At 50.8% G+C, this 18,660-nt stretch overlaps 4 protein-coding genes across 4 annotated transcripts; 3 read left to right on the plus strand and 1 right to left on the minus strand.

The window, feature by feature from the left end:
- Positions 1–3,177: 3,177 nt before the first annotated feature.
- On the plus strand, positions 3,178–7,253 carry B0H65DRAFT_427361 (uncharacterized protein; the record flags this gene model as incomplete). Its single annotated transcript, XM_062824681.1, has 5 exons — positions 3,178–4,709; positions 4,826–5,052; positions 5,132–6,104; positions 6,293–6,540; positions 7,111–7,253. 5 exons carry the CDS (start codon positions 3,178–3,180, stop codon positions 7,251–7,253), a joined length of 3,123 nt encoding a protein of 1,040 aa, XP_062681508.1.
- Positions 7,254–7,670: 417 nt separating this feature from the next.
- Positions 7,671–10,455, minus strand: B0H65DRAFT_508705 (general substrate transporter; the record flags this gene model as incomplete). Its single annotated transcript, XM_062828249.1, has 9 exons — positions 7,671–7,738; positions 8,561–8,635; positions 8,705–8,771; positions 8,830–8,959; positions 9,017–9,740; positions 9,802–9,841; positions 9,910–10,121; positions 10,193–10,302; positions 10,370–10,455. 9 exons carry the CDS (start codon positions 10,453–10,455, stop codon positions 7,671–7,673), a joined length of 1,512 nt encoding a protein of 503 aa, XP_062681509.1.
- Positions 10,456–10,581: 126 nt separating this feature from the next.
- B0H65DRAFT_188822 (cytochrome P450) lies at positions 10,582–12,784 on the plus strand. The gene is made up of 4 exons (XM_062821609.1): positions 10,582–11,011; positions 11,075–11,628; positions 11,691–11,961; positions 12,019–12,784. The coding sequence occupies exons 1-4, from the start codon at positions 10,850–10,852 to the stop codon at positions 12,601–12,603; spliced, it is 1,572 nt and encodes a 523-aa protein (XP_062681510.1). The 5' UTR covers positions 10,582–10,849; the 3' UTR covers positions 12,604–12,784.
- Positions 12,785–16,407: 3,623 nt separating this feature from the next.
- On the plus strand, positions 16,408–18,331 carry B0H65DRAFT_508707 (kinase-like domain-containing protein; the record flags this gene model as incomplete). Its single annotated transcript, XM_062828250.1, has 2 exons — positions 16,408–17,253; positions 17,339–18,331. The coding sequence occupies 2 exons, from the start codon at positions 16,408–16,410 to the stop codon at positions 18,329–18,331; spliced, it is 1,839 nt and encodes a 612-aa protein (XP_062681511.1).
- Positions 18,332–18,660: the final 329 nt, after the last annotated feature.

Here is an 18,660-nt window from a genome sequence, read left to right on the forward strand (position 1 = left end):
TTGTGTCCTTCCAGGTGATTGCCCGCCGTGTTTGAGCGCAACCGCGCCTGAGACTTGCGCCCGTACAGAAGGGAAGGGAAGCTCGAGCTAACAGCCAGCTCCCATGCTTTGCCGTGTGTGCTGATTTGTCGCTGTTGCTGATTTTTTTCGCAAAGGGTACCTCGGGGTAACCTTGGGTACGGCGAGCCAAGCAGACCACTTGAGCAATTCCAAGGAAGCTCCGAGGCTTGGCAATATCATGAAGCTCCAGCAAAAGGCCGAGGCCTCGAGCCAGCCATGACGACCCAGTGAGGTCCATCTCGAGAGAGATAGCCAAACCCCAACTCGGCCTCGCAAGTGCCATGGCTGACACGGTCTTGCAGAGAATGCAGAGACCTCTGCAATGAGACCAAGATAAAGCCTTCCAAGAGAGTCCATGTGATGCAAGGGGAGTCGCATACCTGTTGCCCAAGGTTGAAGCCACGCAGAGATCCGCGACGGGCACTGTCCAGGCCAGCCACCCAACCGGTTAAGGCGGGCTAGAAGCCGTCAAAGTCTTTGATAATGAAGGTCTGAGCATCTTCCCAGTAGATTTGCACCCTTTTCAGAGGCTGGCGTGGTGTTGCAGAGTGTCTCGAAATGTTGCTCAGATAGTGTGATTCGGAGCGTTGGTGAGCCTTTGCCAATCTGCCGCTGATGTTGTGGCCCGTGACCCTCGCTGCCGTGGCCGGCCAGACTCCAGGCTCGTCACAGCCGTGCCAAGCTTTCACGTTACGACATTACAACTGGCGCAGCGTCTGCCAGCTGTCGGAGCTTGAGCTGAGCTGTCTGTTAGTGGCTGGAGCTCGAGTCGAGGTTCAACTCGCAAAAGTCTGGACTGCCACTCGACTTTCAAGATGCAGCGAACAAAACCAAAAACTGTTTCTCATTTCCAACGCTTCAACGTATATCATACAAAGATGCACACAGTTATAGTGTGCCCCCTTAACTACTTTCAGTTGCCTTTCGCAATCTTCGCCAACCTCTCAATTTCTAATTTCTGACTTTCGATTCTTTGCAACACCTCCCACCTATGATGGTCGTTGCTGATTGGGTCCTGATGCCCCGAAAACCGATCCGAAACTTGAGTGGTAGTGTCGTGGAGGTATCTGTTCATCATGGGGCCGTGTTCTCTTCTTCTGGTTATGCAAACTGCATTAGATAACTGCTTCGGCTAAGATGGGATTGTTTCATCATTAAAGGAATGAAGAGGTGAGACGGAATCTTGGGATTTGGGGAAAAAGAGAGACAAGTCCCACCTCGGAGCTTGGCCCGGTGCGGGTGGGTCCCCGGCTCCCGATATGGGGCCGGCCGCGCCGTATGAGCTACGGTTTCCGCCCCCGGTGTTGCCAGCGCCGCCGCTGTAGTGTGTGTTCATGATGGCAATATATTATGTACTGGTTTTTGTACGCTGTGCAAAGAACGGCTTTAGATCGGCAAAGACGATATACAGCGTGCGAAAATATGGTGTGTTTTGAGGTCTACTTAGAGAGGAGAAAAAAGACTTTGTTCTCAGGCAGCTAGAAAGAGCACTTTATCTTTGTTTTCGATTTCTATGTTCTCACCTTGAAAGTTTCCCTAGATAGGACTCGAACTCCGTAGAACTTTTGGCAGCGTGCCGGCTTTTCACCATCCTCTGTGACTGCTATTAGTCATGAGGCAGAATACTCGCATCGATCTGGCTGTGAGCCCATGTCAATGCCCGTGCTGGGCAAGTCAATAGCAACAACAACCCAACAGAATCATAACAAACCGAACGGGTTGAGACGATGTTGATTGAAAGCAAGTTGAATGAACTGAACAGAGTTGATTCGTCAGATAGTAACCCGGAAGCCGTCGAGACTCGGGAGGTGTGACATGCCTAGCAGACAGCCCTAGGCTCCCTTCCACCCCTGAAGCAGTGAACAGATGCGGGTGCAATGAAGTATGTGACAGGAACGACAGGATAGAAGAGAAAATGCGCAGTGAAATCGAGGACTGGTGCATTCACCCCTGCTAAGAGGGAAGTGAGAGCCAGTGTTGGCCGTCCTGAATGTGAGAGTCGCGAAAGGAAAGAGTGAAGTCGTAAGAGGCGCTTGGCTCTGACAGTTCGCGGGCCACAACATGGACCGATGCGTAACGAACGTTCAAAGAGGAAGGTCCGGCCTCACCTCAAGAGTCCGAGATCGGTCCGAGTCCTAGCATACGCATCGGTCAAAAAGGACTTGATGAGAACGCATTCGGGAGATTTGAGCCATCTTAAGAAGAATCAGTCCATGAGTGATTAAGTCATCTAGGACTCCGGCGTTTGGGCGGTCTGGGGCATACTCATAGGCATACAACGGACTAATTGGGCGAATTGGAGGCTGATAAGATGCACTTGTGCCGTAGTGCAATCACAATTGATTGCTGCTGACAGCCTGATAGAACCAAGTCAGCCCTTTGAGGGTAGCGTAGGACAGGTGGTTTCACTGGTGGCTTGGGGAGACTCGGCTGAGTGTGGATAGCAGCCCGGAATCAGCCTGGAGTCAGCTCGGAGCTTTGTCGCAGAATCTAGGAGTAAGGCGAGTCGTGTCAGTTCTCACCTCGAAAGAAAGTGTGGTTGTAGGACCGTCAAATAGTAGTTTAAACACCAAAGTTTAAACCAATCAGGCCGTTGCAATGTTCAGCAGCCTCGAAATGTTCGGTGAGCCCCCCGGCTCTTGCGCCGCACCGCCACATCTAAGGACCCCTGAGCTGTAAGGCCTCCAATGTGTTGTGATATCTCGACCACTGATGATTGTTCAAACTCTATTACCTGTATTCTTATGCAGAACCGACTGTTATGCTTTCGGCTGTGCCCTTGGGATGTGTCCGGGTCGATCCGCCTCTCAAAGGGTCGTCTGTCCACCATTAGGTAGAGAGAGTATTGCCCAACTGATCGATTTCGAAGTGACTGGCCTGCTTCCTTTCCGGCGTGTAGTTTATAGAAGGCGCCTTGTGGTTCGCGCACACCCGCGCGAATACGAAGTAGATAACCAACATAAAGCCTAGCAAGCGTAGCTTTCTGCAGCGAAACTTAAAAAAAACCATACGTTTTCTCCCCAGTCTGAGAACGACAGGCCGCGTAGCCCAGTGCTCACCTGGCCATAACTGGGCCCCATATCGTCGGCAGATTTCAGAACTCAGCCATCCGCCAACATGACTTCCCTCCTGAAAGGGCCCACGGTAACGGGGCAAGGGGGACAACTCAATCAACCATCATTTAAGGCAGGCCCCTCTCCGGAACTTGCAGTCACAAACAAACCGACCCATGATCCCTATCTTCAAGACCGACCCAACAAGCGAGTGGAATTTGACGATATCAAGAGCAACACCAGCGAGAGGACCGAGTGGGAGGAGAGATCCTTTGTACCACGGCGCTCAGATACGACTTGCTCGATCTTCTCTCACGCCTCAACAGTTACCAACACTACCGAGCCAGACCCCCTGAGTCCAACCACTGCCTCCTTCGGAGCAACGAACCTTTCTCAATATTCTTCGTCGCCCTCGTTGATGGAATCCCGGTGTGGCTCACCCGCTCCAATGGCATTCCATGCTGGGACATATTTCAGACCGGAAGCAGAACTGGAAAATCACCCTGTGGATATGACGACAGTACCGGCAAACTTCACTGCTGAGGGCTCATCCTTGCCGAAGCATTTCTTCTTGCCGAACTTGAAGCCGAGACGAACATTTCGGGACCAGGACAAGCTTAGAAAGAATATGCAAGACCCAGTCCGACATCTGCCCAAGTTCAGGAGGGAAGACAGTATGAGCAAATATGGGCTGTGCCAGGTCGGCCCTCCTTCCGACGCCACGCATCCTGAAGAGCCGTTTGTCAGCCAGATCACCGCAGAGCTACGGGCGGAGTCCGCAGGTGATCCAAAGGTCGTCTTGCCGGTCCGCCTGAAGGAGGAATCTGAATCACTGGTACCAGATGCAGAGCCATCCCGCAATCTCGATTTGCCAAACCTCCAAGGCATACAAATTGATGAAGCGACCGATGAAAACATGCACAAAGATACGACAGAAGAAGAAGTTCCGCAAGACGTCGACACACCCACGACCGGGAACGGGTCAACGCCCGAAGGGCTTTCTCCGTTGATCATGACCCCTGGTCCCGATGAGCCGGAGGATATGGAGACTTCCCAGAGCCCCATCTTGGACGCGGGGCTGATCCAAGACGTTTGTGAACAAATCCTTAGGCAAGCGTTCGGTACAGAGTACGACGACATTGCACATACCGATGCGGCTGGTGAAGCGTACAACACCGTCAGCTACTGCCTGGATGAGCTATCAAGGATTCTTCCGGATGACAGTCTGTTCAACTCCGCCATCTGCATCCAAGAACTGCCTCGCGGAGCGGGTCACATCGCGCCGGCCCGGCAAGAAGGAAGCGGCTCAAACTCTGGAATGGGCCGTTGTGGCGGAGCGAACAATGGGTCACAGAAAAGACCGAACGACGACAGTGACGGGTACCCCAGCCGGGGGCATGAAGACGGTTCTGGTCCCGGAGATCGAGGTTTCGGCGGCGGCGGTCATGATGGTGGGAATAAAAGAACAAAAATGACGGCTGGGCCTGAGGATCAGAGGCTGAGCTGTCCCTTCCGCAAGAGAAACCCCGAGAAATTTAATATCCGCGACCATGAAGCCTGTGCTGTTCGGCACTATCGCGACATATCTCAGCTGAAGTAAGTCTCATGCCTGTCCCCAATGGAAGTTTTGAAGTGCTAACTTGCTGTTTGGTTAGACGTCATATCAAGACCCATCATAAACAGATAACGGGCTCCGTCCACCATTGCCGCAGGTGTAAAGAGGACTTGGGGTCTCGTGAAGCATTGGACGCGCACATGGCAGTGCCCAATGACAGAATCTGCAGTCCACAAGAGGGATCCGCGAGCCGCAATCCGGAGGATGGCATCACGGCTCGACATGAATTTCTGCTTAATAACCGGAAGGCGGATGGCAAGATTGATAACTGGCAAGACCTCTGGCACAACTTGTTCGGTTTATGCGAGGTCGTTCCGGATCCCGGTGAGTGCTTTCCCATACTGGCCCTTCTGTTTCTGGGCATGTCTTTTTGCGGACTGGTTTGCTGACAGTGGGGATGAAGATTTTGAGCCCCCAGTCGAGCGCGAAGAGTTTTACAGAGACCTGCAGAATTATCGCCCACACCTTGTCCAGGCGCTGAGCAGGAGTGAAGAGCTGAGACGTTCTGAAAACCAACAGCCAGAGGAACAAGGCGTGGGGCGACTGGTTGAAATTTTCTACGACCACATTGACCAAGTCTTGGAAATCTCTCGTCGCAAGCCAACGAACATGGTCCGCCGCCAGAGGAGCGCTAGACGTAACGCGAGAGCTGGATCTTCGAATTCCCAAAGCCCAATAAGCCCGGTGAGCCAGAAACAGGGCCAGAGACATAATCAACTTGCGGTTCCAAGGCCGATTGTCAAGAAAGGGGTCACCAACGGCGACAGCAACGGAGGAAGCCTGGCTTCTTCTCTCGAGACGATCAACAGCGCCGAGTCATGGGCGAATGTAGGCCAGGCAGAGCTGATGGCAACGAGAGCGGCTCCCGGCTTAACTGGTTCGGGGATCGTGCAATCACGCCAGGGACAGGTTGTCCAGACGGGCGTCGGCGTAGTCGCACCTCCCTTCGGCCCTGGTCAGAGTCGAGAGCTTGAATTTCCCGCAACTCCGAGCCCAGTCACTCCCAGAACACCCATCAATCCTCAGGCCGGTTTTGGCGTTTACGGCAATGGGGTCGTCAACCTGAACCAGCCAGCTCAAGTTACCGGGTTTCACCATGGTCGACAGGATCTGGTAGATTCAGGGATCGAGATGGTGAATTATTGTCCTCCAACCCAAGGCATGAACGGATTGAATGATATCCATCGAGCCGAGGCCAGGGGAATGTTCGGACCATCGCCACAGCCGCAGCCACAAAGGCCTACAGAGATGAACTTTGGGGGGCTTCTGCCTCAGCATCCGGCTTATCAACAACAGTCAGGACATATGGAGCTGGTCAGCCCTGATGATCCTCAAATGGCCATGGGAGGGATGTATGCTTCCACTTTTGACTGGGGGTTGAATGGTGGTGGAATGGACCTGTTTTCGCAACAGTATCAAGGGGGCCCTTCGAATCTTTGATGATATCAAGTCAAGTGACTGGAATAAGATTTGGGATGGTAGAGAAGCCGAAGGGTTGAAAACGAGGAAACATGGTCGGATTGTATGTGTGCTTTTTTGGTTGTTTTGTGGTCAAGTGGGAAAGCGTTGCGGTGTCAGATTACATTGCGCTGTATCCGTGCACGGACCATCCTTCCCGTTGCTCCTCCGTTCTACTACGACTAACACCCGATAAGGATAGCCCCCGCGCTATAAGGATAACCGATAAGATAGATACATACCTAGACAGTTCCTTGAAGTCCAAGAAACTCAACCTCTTTTCTTCTCTTTCATTACTTATACATCAGTTTCTAGTACGATATCGACATACTCTTCAAACTTCTGTGCCTGATCGTCCAAATTGCGCTCACTCCTACTATGATTGCCACTCGCTCACCATGGAAAGCCTCCACTGCCACTTCCTGATCTCATCCCGCTGCCCGATAACCCCACCCGCTACATGCATCTAAACATGTGATCTAGGCTTTCACCAACCTTCATTTCAACTGGACATACTTCTTCTCATCCATCACGTAGCAAGCCGTGAAGCCCTCCGCCTGTACGCGTCCATCTTTTGCATACTTGAGTTGATTGCTGACATAGTACACCAAGTCATTGTCCCCCCAGTACACCTTCTGCCCTATTTCACCTGACAGTGTGAGTTGGAATTGGCAGCCATCCACCTTCACCAGTGGAACACCTTTTCCGTTCTCAAGGTCGGAAGGATACAACGTCCATTTACCCCTCACGCCGGAATTCCTGACGCCGGAATAGTAATCGACAATCTTCTGGCAGTCTGCTGCCAAGGGCGCGGAGGACCCGTAGCTGAATTGGGGCCTGCTTTCGTCCCAGCAGAAGTCTTGTATGGGGGAGCTGATGTCGAGTTCTTGCCAGTCCACTCGCTTGTGCTTCATGTCTTTGGAGCCATTGGGGGACTCTGGGGTGAAGATGAGGTTGGGGTTTTCGCCAATGGTTATGGTGGTGCCATCGGGGAGCTGGACCTTGCGGATGATGAGGCCATCTGGGGTGGATGTGATGGCAGAGGAGGCAATGGCAGCAGCGGTTGAGATGCCAACCAGAGCTAGCTGGGCCAGAGAACGGATAGTAAAGATGGGCATGGTGGTATTTGGGTCTCGATGAAGAGGGATGTCCTGAGGTCGGGTATGGTAGAGAATGGTTGACGAGTACGGATCTGTTCAGTGTGGGCTCTGTTCCTGTGAGTGTGAAAGACGGGACTGAAGGGGATGAGGGGACAGAACAAGAGTTACTCGTGAGGAGGTAAAGATCACGAGTTATATAGGCATATATCTCGAGTTGTGCGTATAATACCATCATCCCATTTAGCTCTCTGCGGGAAACTGGCCCCCAGTTGAGGGGCCCCCAATACACCTCGCTTGATGCATGAGAGCTAACAAACAACCAGGCGTATCGAGCCATTTCTTCGGTTAGAGATCCTTCGCTAGGGAAAATACCACGATAAACCGCTAACCGGACCCCATCAGTGATCCTTCCTGTACTTGGCGTTGGGATTTAGTCTCGATACTGAGTATGACTGCAGTTGGGGAAACAGACAGGAACTGACCTCCACTCCCCAAGGGGTAGATGATGTTTTGTTAGACAAGCTGACGGGAAGGTCAGAGGAGTAGGGAGCGGGGACGTTCGCGGGTCACTCTTGTGTTTCTGTAATCGGATCCAGTTAGGACAGTACATTCTTCTTTCCACACGTTCCTGCTACCCGCAGCTTACTACACACTAGCGGCAAAAATTACCCCACACCTTAGGTACTGCACTAACACTTACATGCACTCGGGCGCGGTCCAGGCCGGCCATGTCGCGCATTGCCGCTCCCGCGTCACCCACCCGACTGATCTAACCAAAACATCCGCTGCAACGACCTCGGAAGAGAACACAACATTCCAAAAAACCTCAAGCAGCCGCTCCAATCCATCCACCCAAGGTCAGCCAAACCGCAAAAAGGCAACATCATCATCCCTTGACGTTTTCACGACATCGGCGATGATGATGCTAACGACACGGCAGCGCCAGGGCTGACGACTTAAGTTACTGGGCCAAGGTACAATATTCTATACTCTCTCCCAGCCTCATCTGATCCTACCTGGGTTGTACAATGGACACATGCTGATCATTCTTTCTCCTAGAGTGTCTGCCTCTGTATGCCCCGCCATATCCCGCTTGTAATATAGCCGTACCAGGGCTCTGCAAACATCAATCGAATAACACTGCGCCACGCGTTTGCCGAGAAGCCCAGTTCTGGTTCCTACGGCGGGCGGGATCTCGGTCTCTTGCTTCGACTCCGTCTTCTCGATTGCATACTCGCTGATCCCGCTGTATTTCTTGTCCGACAGAGCTGTACGGGCGTTGCCCAACTCTGGTTCCGTCCTTCGCTTGATGTCGCCAAATATCTCGCTCATGTCTTCAAGCGATTTGCCTGGCAAAGAAAGAAGAGCTCGTTGTCAGCTGCGTCTACCAACATCAAGAACCAAGGTTTGCTCCTTACCTCTTGTTTCGGGATACACAAGCGCAAACACAATCGCACACAGCGCGTTGCTAAGGATAAAGAAGATCTAGTGTGTCGTTAGCCAGGTCACCCGTCTTACTACTCGCACAAATTCTGCTTCATACGTAATACTTCCAGCCTACTGCAGCCAAAGCAATGGGCGAACATTGGGTGATAATCAGGCTAATGGAATAATGCAGGACCTGGACGACGGCATTTGCCTTGCCTCTTAACTCGGTGGTGAAGACCTCGGGCCTAGAGACAGTTCATGTCAGCCATGCAACGATTAACATGGGGCAGGGCTTTACATACGGAATGATCCAAGTCATCGGACCCAAAAGAGCCGAGTAGTTGGCCGATACAACAAAGATGCAGGCGATGAGACCGCGCTGAGCTGCCTCGTTTGTTGGGAACCCTGGTCGGGCCGGAAAGACGGCAGCGATGATGGTGATAATCAGGTAACAGACTGACAGAAGTGAAGCGCTGGAGACCAGAATCTTCTTTCGACCGATGCGGTCCACGAAGAGCAGGGACGCCAGGCACGCCACCGGAGCCACCGATCCGTATAGCCCGCTTATGAGAAGCTGCTGATCCTGATTATACTGCAGTGTTGCATAGATGGCTGGTTGGAAATACTGGATAAAGCTGATGCCGCTCAACATCGCAGACGCCCAGACAAAGGATCCGACAAAAAGACGCTTCCTGAAGGCCGGCGTCTTGAGGAGCTCTGCCCAGGAAAGATCGCCTCGAGCCTGTAGCTCGATCGCAATGTTGGCTTGCATACGGCTGAACTCCTCCCTGCACCACTCATCGTTGGAGCCGTTGTGATGATAGCTGCGAAAGGCCTTCTCTGCTTCTTCATGACGGCCTTTCAGGCAAAGCCATCTTGGCGACTCACTGATAAACAGGACTCCGACTCCAAGAGCGAGGGCTGGAATGCTCTGGATAGCAAAACCGAGCCTCCACTGGTTGGAGTTATGCCACTTGCCTTCCCCTACTCCCGTCCAAAGGGCGACAAAGAAGCCCCAAGCACACACTACAGCGAGAAAGAAGGTCAGTAAATCTCAATCACCCTTTTGAGATGTGGGCTACTTTACTCATCTGGGTAACTGCGTTTATTCTTGCCCTCTCATGGGTCTAAAGAAGACTTTGTGAGAAAGCGTCTCGCATGCATCATATTGACAACAACAGAAGACCGTACGCACCTTTGCAATCTCTGCTCCAAAGACCGGTGCAACGCCTGTGATTGTACCGACGGCATATCCAACAAGCATGCGACCAATGATAAGCATAGCAACATGTGCCGCACCGGTCATCAGTGCACCCACGAGGACCCCAAAGGCACACCCGAACGCAATCGCTTTCCGTCTTCCGAGCCTATCACTGGTTATACCAACAGAGGCACTTCCCAGCCATGCTATAGTTGGCGTAAAATCAGCTCACGGTACTCCCACCACCGTCCAAAGTTCTGAACAAGTGAAGACTTACCACCTGCCTGGTAAACTGACACAATAGCTCCTCGGAGAGGGGCATCGGGATTGTCGAAGTATTTCAGGAAGGAGTTCAGAGCGAGACTTGGAGTGATGATACCCGAGTCACTGTCATCAAGTTCGAGTCAGCTAACGTGGCATATTCCGAGCCTTGATCAAGATGCAAGCTACGTACAAGCCGTAGAGGAAACCGCCGAGCCCTAGGAAGATCGAAGTCAAGAATGGTTTTGTGAGCCATGTTTCTGTGATCTTGCCTCCCATGTTTCACCTTTTGACAACGCTGCTTGGGTCAAGTAGTCACTGAAACTGAGAAAAGAGGAACGCTGGTTTAAATCAGAAGATAGCTTGAACGGTAAGCCACAGTACAGTATCATTATGGTTGCATTTTGATGTTACACGGAGACAATTTTATATGGATTTGGGGAGGTTATATCTGCCGAACTGCCGGTGTCATCTGAGCGGGAGGCACTTAGCTAACAACGAACCCCTCACGCACCTCTCTTCCAACACCCTGGATTCAGCCTAGTGTGAGGAGAGCCGATCAAGCAAGCAACACAATCGTATAGGTCGCCGCGTCGCATCAACTCGGTAAAAGATTCCGACGGCGAGTTCCAACACTCAACATTGGTGGCCGGAATCCTTCTTTAACCAGGGCATGGGAAAGATCAACCTCTGCCCCCAAGGTGTGTCTCCAAGGTACCATACGATCAAAGATTTTATTCAAGTGGAAGAGGGCACGGTCAAGATGATTGGCACTATCATTCTTGGCTTGGTCCTTGCCCTTGCCTTGTCATTCTTTGGGCTCTCCTTTCCAGCGGTATGGTAAAGTCCTACCTCGAACTTAGTAAACAGCTTGCTAACTCAGATCTGAGTACTTTAGCTGCGGCAGCGATGGAGGCTTCATGCACACCGCTCACAGCTCCCTCCAGGACCCAAGACCATCAAGACCGGTATTCGAAAGCCATGGCTCTGGTTCCAAGAACTGAGCAAGGAATACGGCGATGTTGTCTACCTCCAGATGGGACCGACCCCGACCATCATCTTGGGTTCCGCCCAGGCAGCCTGGGACCTGCTTGAGAAGCGTGGAGCTATCTACTCGTCCCGCCCACGATTCATCATGGGCGGCGAGCTCTTGTCTGGAGGCATGCGAGGTCTCATGGCTCCCTATTCGGCTTTTTGGAGGCGTTGGCGTAAAGCCTTACACAACGGCTTCATGCAGCGCCAAAGTGAATCTTACCGGCCTATCCAAAACCTCGAGTCCAAGGTCCTGATGCACGACTTGCTCACGAACCCCAAGGAGTTTCGGACCCATTTTGAGCGTTATGCTGCTTCTGTCATTGTGACAGTCACGTATGGGCGAAGGGTTGAAGATGTTCGGACTGATGCTGTGGTGCGGGCCAATGCTGAGTCTATGGGCCGTCTAACCTCTGTCAAGTATGTTGGCCCCAGCTCTCCTCTCTACCCATGCAACTTCTAATATATCACTCCTCTCATAGCATCCCAGGCAAGTTTGCCGTAGAACGATATCCGGCCCTCCAGTATTTGCCGAGCATCTTTGCGCCATGGAAGGCCGAAGTGCTGAGGCAACGGCAAAAGGATGTCGACATGTATCTCGGTCTCGTGAACGAGGTCAAAGACAAGATGAAGCGAGGCGTAGCAGCAGACTGCTTTACCACGTACCTGATCAACGAGCAGAAGAACCATGGCATGAATGACCTTGAGCTGGCCTATGCTGCTGGTTCACCGTTTGGTGCTGGAGTTGAGACGGTGAGTACGAGTTTCCAACCCATCACTTGAGCGTCTAGTCTAACATGGGTTGAACAGTCCGCCGGCTCCCTAGCCAGCTTCCTCCTCGCCTGCGTCAAGTTTGGCAAGGACTTTATCCCCAAGGCCCAGGCCGAGCTGGATAGAGTCGTTGGTAATGATCGGGTACCGACTTTCGAAGATGTGGCATCACTCCCGTATGTCGCTGCTATCGTCTCGGAAACGCTGCGGTGGCGGCCTATTGCTGTTCTTGGGGGCACACCACATGCCAGTATCGCGGATGATACGTATAAGGACATGTTTATACCGAAGGGGAGCACGGTTATTGCGCCTCTTTGGAGTAGTGAGTGCTCAAGCTCTTTTTACTTTCTTTCTTTTCCTCTTTATATCTCGTTTCATCCTGCCCTTTTCCTTATTCTTCTGGTCCGGTTGGCTTCTCGTTCTTCTATCGCTCGATTGTCATCCATCCTTTTTTTCTCCGTGATTGTAGGATTGTGGTTCCTTTTATCCTTGTCTCTCCCCTACTTTATTGATTTTTTTAGTGCTTCTTTTTTATCCGTCTTTTCTCTTGTTATTTTTCTATTAATATCTCCTGTTTTCTTCTTCTTCTTGTTTTTTTTTGTTTCCGTATTCCATAACCGCTAGCTTCATGTGGCCGTCAAGGTACACTCACATGCTCCGCCAGGGTCAGTCTCTGGTTCTGGGACTTCGGAGGTTCCCGTTACCCTCTCTCCTTTGTTGTCCTTCTCTTCTTCAACGCAATCTTTTCGTTCTCAGTTAGCCAAGTAGTACAGCCATCACCTCGCAATCGTACCCATCTTGCTACGCTCTCACTTCTCTGTTTTCCTTACTGGTCTGTTTTTCTTAAGCGGGGTTGTGGGGAGGGGTGTATGGGCTGGGAAGTGCTCAACCTTATTTCTTTTTCTTTCTTCTCTCCGCCTTCTTTTTTTTTTAAAAAAAAAGGAAAAAGAAAAAAAGCTTTGACGGTGTGTTTTTGGCAGTATTTACTAACTTATCGTTTCAGTCCATCTGAACGAGAATAACTTCCCTGACCCGCACAAGTTCTCGCCAGAACGTTTTCTCGAGCAACGTGAATATCCGGGCCCGTTTGGCCACAGCGCATTTGGATGGGGACGCCGTATCTGTCCCGGTATGCATCTGGGACATGCTTCGGTGACTCTAAACATTGCACGGATACTATGGGGCTTCAATGTTAGTCCAGCGAAGAATGAGCGTGGTGAAGATATTGAAGTTGACATGTGAGTGAATCTGTTTATAAATTTCCTTTCTGTCTAATCACAATGATTGTTACTGACATACTGATTTACCCGCAGTTTTGCCTTTTCCGATGGCTTCAACTCAAGTCCCTTGCCGTTCGAGTGTTCTATTACAGCCCGTTCTCCTAAGCATCAGCAAGTCATCGAATGGGAGTTTCAAGATTCCTTGCGGCACCTGAGGACATACACGATGAGATGAGAAGACCAGTGTATTCAATATTATGTGTTAATAGACCGTGAGATGTCTTGTACAATTTTCCGCGGTTTGCTCCCTGAGAAATCTCAACAAACTTATGAGTTCTATGCCTAATTCAACGCCAAATGAAAACCACACGAAAGCTGCCCTTTGAGTATACGTGCTAACATCTGTAGCTCCAGATTCGTGACATGACTGAAAATAATGCGATATGGGGCGCTGTCAAGTGCCATAGGGGAGGACATGGGAGTAATAGGGAAATAAGTACAGTATTGTGTGTCGGTATGCAAAGGTAGGTCTTGTACAAAAAGCGTTGTGTTATCAAATGAGGGTGCTTTGTGATGCTGACTTTGGGAAACTCTTTTCTTCAATCATCTCGCAGGGACTTAAGCAGCGTCTCCTGGACACTGTAGAGACGTGGCTACTTCGAACATTGAAGGGGTAGTGGTATGTTCATCGTAATGATTTAAGTATGTCTTGCTTTCCGTGATGTGGCAGCGTGACTGAGTATCGATCTCTCCTGAGCTGACATGGAAGACAGTTAGACGTCATAACGTATAACAACATCAATCTCGCAGGGGAAATCCGACACTCACCTGGATGGTATACTGTGATGATATAAGCCGCCTTTCGAGTTCTTTCTTCAACTCTTCTGCGGTTACGGCGCAAGCAGGTATTTCGACAATGGTGCCTCCTTCTTCTGTATCGAGGTATCTTGCTTGTCCCATGACGGTCGTCATTTTCCCTGTTGTGCGGTATAGAGCCATAGCTATTGCTTCGAGTACCTGAATCCTGTCGCGAAGGTACTAGAGTGGTACGTATGTCCAATTTCTTTGACGCGGCTTGTGTGTGTTATGGCAGATTTCAATAGGCTAACCAGAACGAGAGGCAACAAAGGCTTGGGAGTAGCAGAAGCTTGAGGTGGCTATACTGTTTCCCATCATCAACAGCAAGATTCATCATCGCATTAATAGGAAATATCAAAAAGTGGCAGTGCACTTGGATATCTGCCTCGCCCCCATTCAGCCTCGGAGGTTGGTGTTCAGCTCTGGCCTGTGAAACCCGCGGCTGCGGTGAAGAATGCAATTTGACGAGCTAATGGGGTTGGGTGGTCTCACTCCCTGATCTAATAAAGCAGGTAGTACAGTGAATGTGTGGGCTCTTCGGGGTCTATCCCAAGGCTCTGATGGATGTGATTCACGCTTCCCGATCACTAAGTCCCCTTGAGTCTGGATGCTTGAAGATATACCGTAAACCATGGGTCTACGTGGCAAGGGGGGGCGTGGAATGTGACAATGTGAAGCCCTGAGGTGACTCGGTGGTTAGGCTGAGCGGTTGAACTAACTTGAGGAAGAATCAGTTGACATCTTCGATCAGAAGCATAGACCTTATGCTGCCCACCTAAATTAAGGGGTCTTCTAAAGAGGCCTCGTTCCTTTATCAGCTTTGTGGGTGCAGGCAGCCAAGCCACACGAGGGATTGGAAGGGAGTACAAACTGGGCTAGCGAACAGTGGCAGTGTAGCTGCTTAGAGTGTCACCAGTCACACTCTTCATCCCACGCAATTTTCTAATGCACTGAAGTGGCGCAGCATTGGAGGGTTGGGTCATGCCCACTCACTCCAACCTGACTTTATTACCTAGGTATGACCTTCCTCTGTTGGCAAGAAATCTGATGAGTTGTCGAAGGCCGTAATGCATTTTTCACCCGGAACAACAGCCAGTAACAGCCTTGGAAAATATTTGAGCAGTTCTCTTTAAACAAGTGTGCTGACCTCGGTGTTCCACGTCGCAGAGACTGAAATACGCTTATTCCAGAGAGTTGACATTTCAGCTCAGTGAGGATCATGTCCTCAAAACACACCGCTGGTGCTTGAGCGGTTCATACCCTCACTCAAGATTGAGGCTGGTGCATATGCTGAATCCGAAGGGTGGGCGAAGAGTGAAGAGAAAGGTGGCCATTCAAAGCTCTTTATAGGTATTGTATTCAAGGCATTCATTACGGCCCGCCCTGGCCTTCAATGCCTTGCGCCCTTCAAGTCTACTCACAGAATCTCAGGAGTGTTGGAAGTAGACTTGCATACGGCCTCACACGGGATGAGTGTCACACAACAACTGACCTAAGGCAGAGAGGCAGTTCAGTTTCAGGAGCAAAGTAAGGCTGGCGAGAGGCCGCCATCCATAACCTTTGAAGGACGCCAGAAGGAGGCTTTGGGACGCCACAATGCTACCTTAGGAGACCGGTGAGAAGACTGTTGACACTCAAAAGCCGTCTCGCGCTGTGCTAACATCACGCATCCCGTTCCATTCTCTGTGTGTGATAGGAAAAGAGGACAGGAAGTCCTTCAGCCTGATAACCGCCCATCTAACGCACACCGAAGGCACAGTCACTGGTTGTGTATCAAGGGCCCTTCGTTGCAGACAATACCCATTGCCGACCCCCTCCCAGGTCTCAAGGCATCCAATTGTTGATGCTCAGCCGCAACTACGGACACAAGGCTCTGGATGCCTTATCATAACGATGCGAAGAGGCTCCTTATATCACACCCACCACCTGGAGCTCTCAGATGGGCCGCGGGCCATTGTAAATCTCACTCCTAGTTACTTATTTACCCTGTCAAACCCACCATACGTCCGTCGTATTGCACAATGGAGTAAAACGGAACGATGGCGCTTGTTGTTCAAACAACTGACGAATTTCACTACATTGGGTGAGCACCTAGGCATTGTTTGCTTTTGTTGGAGTATCACTCATTATCAACTTCGTCCTCCTCCTCTTTATACCTCATTGACCGTACCCTTTCTCGGAGTTAACATCACTCTTCGCCTTTTATCCTTTTGCCCCACGCATTTTCCTTTGGGTTGACTCAGAGTCTGCTTAGAAGATTACTAGGCCCACCACCAAGATCTTTCCTGCACAACACAAGGCCTGTTGCGTTGACTCAGCGCATACTTCTCGCCACCGAACAGCCTCTAGAATGGCTCCAAGAGCTAAAGCTATCGGACTAGCCGATCCGTGTGTCGACAAATGCTCCGATCGTGGCAACCAGTACTACGACGAAGATCATCCTATTGAACGATCGAACACCAACATTGTACCCCAAGATAGTGGTCCAGATATATTTGACATCATTCGTGAAGAACTTGAAGCCAAGGAAGTCGAGAAAGGAAAAGGCTTCTTCATTCCCCGAGGCTCTCTCCAAGAGACATTCACTCCCGGACGTCTCCTCGCAGCCGTACAGCAACTGTGGAAGGATGTCCCAGAGGAAGGTCATCAGCGACTTTGTATTCGTATCCTCCACGAAGTCCGTTGCTGGAAGGTCTTCCTCTTGTTTATTTATACACAACTACATGAGTCACTGCCTGAGCTTTGGAAGAACGAAAGTGGCAAGGATAGCCTCAGGCTGTCAGATCGATGCCTACCCTTGATCTCGATTACCCCTGACGGCAAGATTGCATGTCAGAACAAGACTCATTCTCATCGGCTCCCTGGTCGCAAGACCAGAAAACTCTCAGGGAAAGATTGCAAGCACATGGTACTAGCCAGTTACGCATTCAATGCCGTTTACTTCAAACTTCCCACAAAAGGCAAAAAGAATCATGTCCACTACAGTCTTGGTCCGAAGGACGTCCTGCCATACACAATCGACTCTCCTTCACCCGACAGGAGCTTGGTTAAGGGGCGGGCTGGCTCAGCTGGGCAAGCAAGCAACAATGTCAAGCTTAGACCAGACACGGATCAGGATGACAATCTTCACGGGGGCTTTGGCGAGGTTAAGAGGATCATCATTGATCGAAGTCACTTTGACTTTGGTCATCTCGGAGTAAGTTGCAATAAGCGCATCCATTGTCTACCTTCTTGCCGGCAGGCATTCACCTTATTTGGGCAGGTGCTAACCCGTATTCCAGTCTGATGATGGTAAAAACAAAGAGCTGACCTTCGCTCTAAAGAGGCTGCACGCGTCCGATAAAGAGGCCTTCGACAAGGAACTGGCCTCCCTGATCACCGTCAAAGCCCAAAAAAGCACCCACCTCATCAAACTTCTCGCTACATTTTCTGTCATTGAAGAAGATGGCGGGAGTGAAGTGTTCTACCTACTTTTCCCCTGGGCGGAGGGAAACCTCTGGAAGTACTGGGAAGTTCACCAGCCCAAAAATGAACAGGACCGCCTGTCCATCGCTCCGTGGATGGCTCAACAATGCCACCAGCTTGCCCTTGCTCTGCTGTGCGTTCACAATGAAAGAGAACACACGCTGCAATTTTACGAGGTCCCGGCTGGGAAAGGCGAGCTATATGGGCGCCACGGCGATATCAAAGCTGAAAACGTTCTTTACTTTGAAGCTGACGGCACGCTTGTACTGTCTGACTTTGGACTTGGTCGCCTTCACACCAAATATTCTCGATCCAATGCTGACCCGAAAGCTCTTGAAAAATCAGCAACATATCGAGCGCCCGAGTTTGATCTCGCTAAAGGTCGCATATCTCGAAAATCGGATGTCTTTTCGCTGGGGTGCATGTTCCTCGAGTTCGTTACATGGCACGTTTTGGGCTATGACGCTGTCTATGAGGTGTTTCCTGACTACCGCATGGACGAGGATACTGCATACGGATTCGCGACGGACATTTTCTTCAAGATCGAAGGCGACACGGCCATCATCAAGCCCAAGGTGTGCGAGTGGATGGTGAAGCTCAGGAAACACGAGAGAGCATCCGAGTACACCAAGCAGTTTCTCGATATTATCGAGAAGATGCTCAGCCCGTATCCAAATGATCGAATCAATGTTGCGAAGCTCGTTAGAGAGCTTGGTGTTATCAGAAAGGCTTGTGAACGCGATCCAAGCTACTACGGTGGTGAGTCCCCGTCAAGAAGTTATGTCTTCCATTTAATCAAACCACCATAGGCGCTCTACTAACCTCCGTACAGCTCTACATTCGTGAGGTCTCAGCCTCAAAGCCACGGCTGGAACGTCTGGAAAGGCGTTGTATTTTGCACATCGTATCTTTGGTTATCAGAATCTCGGGCAATGAGTGCTTGGTTAACCTGTAAGGCGTTCTGGAGTTCGGTCGCGCCGCGCCGGAATCGCAACAGCTGGCTGGGCACATCCAAGTAAAGCGGCTGGTTGATTTTTGGAGCCAAAGCCTAGTGGCTATTTTCCCCTTATTTTTATCATACGTTTCCCACTATTGATGTTTACATCGAGCTGGATCATGGGAAAGACCATGTATTACA

Source organism: Neurospora tetraspora (assembly GCF_033439725.1).
Source record: "Neurospora tetraspora strain CBS 560.94 chromosome Unknown B0H65scaffold_4, whole genome shotgun sequence".
In the NCBI taxonomy this organism is placed as follows: domain Eukaryota; kingdom Fungi; phylum Ascomycota; class Sordariomycetes; order Sordariales; family Sordariaceae; genus Neurospora; species Neurospora tetraspora.